The following is an 8,397-nucleotide window of genomic DNA, read 5'->3' as shown; positions in this document are numbered from 1 at the left end:
AGGATGTACTAAAGATTTTGAGATGGTAATAATTAGTTTGATTACAATTATTTGATTTTTTTTCAATTTGATTTCTTGCTTTGTTTTAATTAATTTTTTTTATTCATAAACTTACAAATTTTTTACGATCAAAGCTCTTACATTGATAAAGATATTGATGCTATTCGATATTATTTGGCAGGACAATTTCTTCAAGAGTATTTCTTTCAAAATGACACATGAGGTTGAAAGGCATAGTTTAGGAATTTAGTTATTTTTTACTTCGCTAAGTTAATTAGGATGTTATTTTCATAAGTTATTGTTTAGGATGTCATTAGGATACCATTTGTATGAAAACTACCTCTACTAAATTGCTACTATTGTTGTACTTTGTTGTGGTCCAGTTTCATTTGCAGGGTTCAAAGGAAAACTGTGGTATATACACAATTACAAATTTTATTTTTCTTAAAAAAATTTATATGTTCATCTCCTCACTTGGGAACAAATGAGTATGACTCACCAAACTCATCTACTCCAAGAGGAACAGACGAGTATGAGGTGAGTATACTCGTCTGTTCAGTTGGAGTAGACGAGTATAAGCACCTCATACTCCTCTGTTATGAATAGATGAATGTGTTAATCCCATCTACGTATCTTCTGTCAATGTTCCCGTGAAACAAATGAATAAAGGTTTCCAGAATAGACGAAAATAATTTTTTTTTTGTAGTGGTGATTTCAAATAATCTCATTGATTCCTTTTCCAAGCTTACTTCTTAATCCTTTGATGAAGTAGTGGTGTTTTCAAAATCTCTAGCATTTCAAAATATTTTTGTTGAAAAAATAATCAGTTTTAGTGTTAAAAATCAAGTTTGTGCGGGTTACTGTTCTGAGTTATTCGAAATTTTATTTTAATCTTGAAAATTGATTTCAATGTCTTTTGGTTTCAGCAAAGTCAGATAAAATAAATTCCAGGTATCAAATTTGATTTTTAGTATTTTTTGTTTGTTTCTGCCTTTTGTCACTCAATCTTTCAACTGTTTTCTGTCATGCGCTTATAAATCAAAATTGATTTTATTGACCAAAATGGATCTATAACCTTCCATTTGAAAATTTTAGCGATTCAAAATTGATTTTTATATTCTTGATTTTTCTTTGTTTTCGCAATGATCATCTTGAATCGTTTCTGTTTGTATTTCTATGGTTCTTTAAGTTCTTTCTCATATGATGGTTAAACATTTTAAGACTTAAGAACAAAGCTCTAACACACCCAATGAAGAGAAAAGGCCTATTAAAGGCAATATCATTAGATGCAACCATAAATTGCCAGGGTATTGTTTGTTATGAGGTGATGCCCGTCAAAGAATTCTTATGAAAAAATCAAGCTTCTGCTGGTTTTGTTTTTTGATGTAAATGCTTGTGTGCTGCACTAGGGAACCGGTTTCGGTAATGAGCACTTTAAACTCATCAGATTTGGACTATTTACATTTTATTTGAATGGTCCAAGTTTTATTTTTTTAATTTTTATTTGTTCAAAATAATTATTTTAATACATATATAGAATCTAAATAAATATAATTTTAAAACTATCATTTTTTTAAAAGATAATTTTTTCTATTGAAAAATGATTAATTAAAAATTTTAAATCTGGATGATTCAAATCAAATATAGACGGTCCAAATTTGATAAGCTTATAGTGCTCATCAAAATTATGAGTACTGAAACTAATTCCATACTCTTTTATCGATCTACAGTTCCAACCTATAGATCATTATAGATAAAGCTCCCTATACAAGTTTATTGTGTTGAAGGGAGATTCCTTCAGAGTCCTCCTAATGGTGCCTCTCTTCTTAACATCACTCGGCCAAAAAAACTTACCTTTGCCCATAATTTCTCACTTGCTAGTATTAATATTGTTTCTAAATCTTGTTTTGTTAATTTTAATTCTGCTAAGTAGTTTTTTTTTTGTCGCTAAAGTAGTATTGTTAAGTATTGGTAACTTGCAAATATTTTTATTACGAATGTCATTTTATTTTTTGTCCAAAAAAAGAGAAGATTAGTGACTTTAGCCTATCAACCTATAAGTAGCAGCTTATTCAAGTTGGAGAAGCATAAGTGAGTACTACATCAAACAGTGCTTTCATTAATTCATTCTGAAATCTCCAATAAAAAAGCCCTCTTGCTCTGACAAAATACAAGCTATTAAAACCCCCCAAAAGGATATACTAATACCAAAAAACAGAAAAAAAACACAATAGTTAAATTTAAAAGAAACACTAATTAAAAATAATAATTCTCATCCCAAATTCAACACATTAAATAACGAGGGATCAAGCCCTACACTTTCTTTCATTTTTCTTTCCCCTCGCTCATATGCCAAACTCAAGCACAATAAAAAAAAAAAAAGAGCCAATATTTATACAAAGTTGTACTTATCCTTTATTCTCAACCAATTAAATTTGGAACAGAGGACTAAAACTTTTATATAATAATATTAATTTACACATGAAACATAAGAACCAAGGAAAGACGTTTATTATATGAATAGTTGTTATCTCGTTGCAGAGTTTTGCATCAAAATTGAAACATAACAGTTTAAGCACTCCAGATAAAAAGCCCAGAAAACAAAAAACTGCTTCCCAAGGACAAAATCCATGACATGATTTCATTTAACTGTCAACATACCTGGTTTAACCTACCCTCAATGGCTTGAAAAACTCTTTTTGTTTAGTAGCTTCGGGGTATTATTAGAGAAAGGTGGGCACTCTTCTCATAGGAAATTCGAACATTAGTTCACTATCTTGTAAGGGATCGGGTGATCCTGCTACACTTAAAATGTGCTGGTGGCTTTTCCTAGTTTGAAAAAACGTGAAGTAAATAACATATACAAATGGGGCCCAACCAATTATCCATTGGCTCACAGCCACACTCCCTTGTATTTTAATTTGCAAAATGCTGAAACATCTTCCAGTTTCTCTTTTTCCGCACTGTTTTCTCCATTTTCGAACAACAGAGAGCATGTCTGTCCTTTAGAAGGTAAGAACTTGACTTTTGAGCTTGATTTGGACTCAGAACCCTTCCTAATCATAAAATTGTATTCATAAATATTTTTCTATGCAACAATAGCTTTTTAATAAATGTATTATTTTTGGGAGTAGAGCAAAGTTTAAGAATTAGGGCTTGGGGTTAAATTTAGAAAATATATGAATTAATATTCAAATGCTTAATTATGGATTATTAGTGGGGAAACTTAAGTGGTAGCCAGAAACTTTAATTATATGTGACTAAGTAATTATTCAAATACCTTATATATTAATGTGTAATTAGAATAAGAATAAAACTTATGTCAGGTTTATAGGTAAATTTATAAGTGCCTATATGCATTTTATTAATTAACTAATACAAAATAGTAAGTGAACTTGCAAATGCACATACATATTTTAACAACTAATAATAATAAAGTAGTAAGTGTTCACATAAAAATTTATAAATCCTAATTTGAATTATAAAAAATAATACGATTGCACGTATACATTTTAGCAACTAATAGTACTAAAATAATAAATGTGATTGAAAAAATATTGATAGAATAAATATAAGTAATAATTTGACCTAAGTTTTGCCCATATAATAATTATATAAATTAATTATTTTTTTGACCAGCAAAATTAATTATTAATCTACGGCTTAAAGCACTTGTTCACAGGATGACGTAATCATCTTTAGTTTTTGCTTGGCGAAAGGTAATTGATATTTCCCATTATTTCTATTTATTCATGTATCATCTTTGGCTCGCGGCTGCAGTGCTCAGACGGTGAGACCATTGGAGCTTTCTTTCTTCTTTTTCAGGCGTCTGCGTTTTCCATCATCCTCCTTCCTTGTTTCTGCGAGACGCTCGGTGTGCGAGGTAAGCTTGAACTCCTCTCCTTCTTTACTGTTTTGTGGTGAGGGTGTGTGTAGCATATCTTGATTTCTCTTTCTAATTGTGTGGTGATATATGTGTGAGAGATTAAGGCACTCTTTCCCCTGCAATTGATCATCCGAGATGAGAATGAAATTGGGATTCTTTGAACTACAATGTTATGGAAGTAGTTTATTTGAGTAGCCACTTTCGTTGAAATATTGGTTGTTGCAAGAGAAGGAGAACATGGGTTCTGTTTATCTTTAAGTTAAATGTTGTTCTGAAAGTAATTAGGGGACATGGTGACCTAATGTGGAGAATTGAAATTGTTTCGTAGAAAAGTGAGTTGAATTTTATAACTTGATTTTTTTAAGTGCACGCAAGGTGTTCGTGAGATTGTGTAGGAGAGGAATTAAAGTTTAAATGAATATCTAGATATGATTTAAAGGATCATAGACCAGATTATGGACTTGGGAAGTCAATTTGGTTCTTGAAGAGCTATGATTGGTAGACTACATATGAGTATGATAAGGGTTATGATTTATGCTTTAGTTACCATGAGATGTTTGGACGAAATAAGGGTTATTTGCTCTTCTATATTGAAAATTTGGGTAAGGAGTCTATTATTCATTCTGGTTTCTGCATTTCTCTCCTTGTTTGTTAATCTATTTCTATTTAATTTCCTCTACCTTCCATTGCTATAACTAATATGCCTGATTGCTGCAACTTATTGGGCCTATTTCAAAAGTTTCCTTTGCTGAATTTCAAACTTGAAACAGGGTAGAAAAGTGTCGGTCGTCAGCAGACATTAAGGAGATAGGATTTTTTTAATTTTTTATTTGGTACTTTTATTCATAATATTTTCTGTAGCATTTGAATGTAAATAACACGAGGTACTGATTAATTTTGTCTAGCGGGGATTCCTAAAAGTCAAGGAGATGATAAAATTGAAGGGGTTCCTATAATGGAGAATGTCTTAATAGATAATCAATTCATGGGTGCCATAGGAAATCATCAGCTTTTTGTAAGTCCTCGTGACAGGAATGCCTGAGTACTTCCTTGTAGACCTTTTAAAACATTGTGAAATTTTAGAAGACCTTTGGGATGATCACAATTCTGTATGGCATCACCATTGGCAGTATGAGAGAAACCGTGGGAATTGAAGGAGCAATGGGTTTAGATGTGACCATAATCAGTCAAGTAATATAACCAAGGCGCTAAGGCCTTCTCAGATTAATTAGTTTGCATGGAGGATTATTTTTAATGGTCTGACATGAGTGACATGTAATTTGTCCACTTTGCTAAATTGTAAAAATGAAGCTTGTGGTGTCTGCTATAGAATATTGGTAAATTGTTCATTTACTTTGAGCACATCTTGACTTGGATTTTTGAGAACTTCTACCTTTGGCAATTATTTCTTTGCATTAAGCAACATTTGATATTTTCTTCATTATTGTTTTTCTAAATTATATATGTTCAGTTCACAATGGAAGTTAGTATCCAACCAATGCATTAGATTTTTGCTGCTAATTGAAAGTGTAAACTTCTAGAGAACTTGCGGTTAAAATTTCATTATGCAATATTTGGTTTAACACTCAAAATCTTTGGATGTATTTTGTTAGATTGGAATGATGAATATGAATTTCACTGGACTTCTTGTCTACTGTCCTTTTGTTCTTCAGTCATAATTAATAAATAAATTGAATAATCTAGGCTAGAGAAAAAAATTAGATTAAAGCCTAGATACGATGATGTGTCAATCAATGATTGAGTTTATCAGACATAAATTGGTATCTGGATTATTTCCAAAGTTAGATGATGGCTTTAGCATAAGGCAAGCAGGAGGCTGTTGTGTAATAAATAACGGAAGGTTGGTTAGATAGGGGATTAATAGGAAGTTGTGTTTGTGGGTTAAGAGGCGGTTAGTTGGTCATGATACTTAGTCATTATTAGCCCCTGCCTATACAAGAGAATAGAATTGTGATATGAAGCATCCTTAATCTGACTGTCAACTATAACCATGGTCTAGTGAAACACTCTCTCGCCTCTTCTCCCTTTCTTTCTCTTCTCTCCTTCTCTCCCTCTATTCTTTCTATCTCCTTTATTCCCTCTCTATTTCCTCTATTTTCTCTCTTTCCTATCTTTATTCTATATCACGCAAAATAGTTTGTTTGGTGAAATATATGACTAGTCCCCATGCACCATATTAGAAGGATATCTTTCCATATTCATTTTTTTTCTCAAGATTTTGCCAATGTTAAGGCTGGTCTTCATTTTTATCTAGTAAGCACAATCTTCTATGAACTAACCATACTTGTTCCATGTAATTTTCTTGTTTCTTCAGCCTTCTATTTTATTTCTGCTATTAGAAGTTCTTTCCTCTATAGTTCAATTTCAAAATATTTCTTGGTTTTGATTTGCAAGTCCAAGTTTGTGATGATTTCTCAATTCTCATAATGACATGCAGACCTAGAAAAGCAGTGCAATTCAAACATATCAAGGTATTTAAAGAGTTGACAGAAGTGTGAGGGTTCAATTGTTGAAAACAGTTTTTATTGCAGCTCGCTCATTCATGGAGTTGGAGCAACCCAAGCAAATTTGCCATCCATCTCAAGAACCTAACCCTACTAGGGCAAAGCCCACGCCAAAGCGTTTTGTGAAAAGCCAAATCCCAGATTCGATCTTAAATGACTCAGCTCTCAATGCTGCCATATCACTTCTCCCCTCAAACTACAATTTTGAGGTGCACAAATGTGTTTGGCGTGTGAAGTCAACTGGAGCCAAGCAAATTGCCCTACAATTTCCTGAGGGCCTTCTCATGTACTCCCTTGTCCTCTCTGATATCTTTTCTACTTTTGCTGGTGTCTCTCAATGCTTTATTCTTGGCGATGTTACCTATGGAGCTTGTTGTGTAGATGACTTGTCTGCTAAAGCACTTGGCGCTGATCTCCTGATACATTATGGTCACAGTTGCCTTGTACCCATTGATTCCACTACAATTCCCTGCCTTTACATCTTTGTTGATATTAAAATCAATGTTGATCACATGATTGATACTATCAGACTAAATCTTCAATCCAGTGGCAAAAACCTTGTCCTTGCTGGTACAATACAGTTTGCTTCAGCAATTAGGGTAGCAAAACCTGAATTAGAGAAATATGGGTTTAAAGTTTTGATTCCACAATCCAAGCCACTTTCAGCTGGTGAGGTTCTTGGCTGCACAGCACCAAAGGTTGTGTCAAATTCATTTGGTAGTGAGGGTGAAACTGTGGGAGTGTTTGTAGCTGATGGAAGATTTCACCTCGAGGCATTCATGATAGCAAATCCTAAAATTAAGACTTTCAGATATGACCCATATTCAGGGAAATTGTTTCTGGAGGAATACGATCATGTCGGTATGAAACAATCGAGGAAGAGTGCAATTGTGAAATCAAGGGAGGCTCAGAATTGGGGTGTAGTTCTGGGAACCTTAGGTAGGCAAGGGAATCCAAAGATTTTAGAGAGACTGGAAAAGAAGATGAGGGAGAAATGCTTCAATTATACAGTGGTTTTAATGTCAGAGCTAAGTCCAGGGAGGATCTCTCTGTTTGAAGACTCAATAGATGCATGGATTCAGATTGCTTGTCCTCGATTATCAATTGACTGGGGAGATGCTTTTGCAAAACCAGTTTTGACTCCTTTTGAGGCAGAAATTGCATTAGGAATTATACCTGGTTGGTGGGAGAAAACTGTGGTGAAAAATCAGGGTTTTGAAAGTGATTCAGGTTGTTTGAAGAGTGATTCATCATGCAGTGACTGTGACTGTGCAGATGCAAAGGAAGATTTTGGTGGAGAATATCCAATGGATTATTATGCACAAGACGGTGGGGAATGGAATTCCTCTTATTTGAAGAAATCTTCTCGTCCCGCAAGAAGGGTGATTACTGTGCCTTCTATTTCTGTTAGGACTAACTCTTAATGTAATGTTTGGCATGTGGAAAAGTGTATTTGAAAAAGGACGTGGGAAATGCACCTAGGAAAAAAAAAATGAAATAATTGAATTTCTTATTCTTTTTTTTTTTTGGTCTGGAAAGCACTTTTCTACGTATCAGACAGTGTATAACAGTTTTTAATTTGTTAAGGACGTCGGATTATGATGTAATGTTAGTTGTTTATTAGTTGCCATTAGATTTGCTTCTTGAGTGAATTTCATCTTTGTGGGCGCCATAATACATTTAAAGGGGAAAACTGCAGTTCGCTATTTTGATAAACACAAAAGGGGAAGGTGTATTGAGCCTTAAACAAGGTCATGGATAGGGGTGAAACACTCGGAAACATGAGTTTGTTGTTACTTTTATTGGGGCCGTACAAACAGTTCAAATTCTTAAAGATGATTGATTTTTAGTTTATCATGGTAATATACTTTTAATTTATAGTAGGTACTAATACTCTAAAATTACAATCAAAATCAAACTTCTGACCTAAGATTTTATTCCAGATAACTTTGCTTTCTGAGTTTTTAATTGTATTAAGTTTACTTT

At 33.2% G+C, this 8,397-nt stretch overlaps 1 protein-coding gene across 1 annotated transcript; it reads left to right on the top strand.

Moving 5' to 3' along the window:
* Nucleotides 1-3,776: 3,776 nt before the first annotated feature.
* LOC114760617 (2-(3-amino-3-carboxypropyl)histidine synthase subunit 1-like) lies at nucleotides 3,777-8,049 on the top strand. The gene is made up of 2 exons (XM_028949890.1): nucleotides 3,777-3,883; nucleotides 6,345-8,049. The coding sequence occupies exon 2, from the start codon at nucleotides 6,450-6,452 to the stop codon at nucleotides 7,833-7,835; it is 1,386 nt and encodes a 461-aa protein (XP_028805723.1). The 5' UTR covers nucleotides 3,777-3,883; nucleotides 6,345-6,449; the 3' UTR covers nucleotides 7,836-8,049.
* Nucleotides 8,050-8,397: the final 348 nt, after the last annotated feature.

This window comes from Neltuma alba, unplaced genomic scaffold (genome assembly GCF_004799145.2).
Source record: "Neltuma alba isolate B1F8T4 unplaced genomic scaffold, ASM479914v2 tig00011005_pilon, whole genome shotgun sequence".
NCBI lineage: Eukaryota > Viridiplantae > Streptophyta > Magnoliopsida > Fabales > Fabaceae > Neltuma > Neltuma alba.
The sequence above is the reverse complement of the archived record's forward strand: the minus strand, read 5'-3'. Positions and strand labels throughout refer to the sequence as shown.

Excerpts from the sequence above, each read along its gene's own strand:
- LOC114760617 (XM_028949890.1), top strand. The coding sequence starts at position 6,450 with ATGGAGTTGGAGCAACCCAAGCAAATTTGCCATCCATCTCAAGAACCT.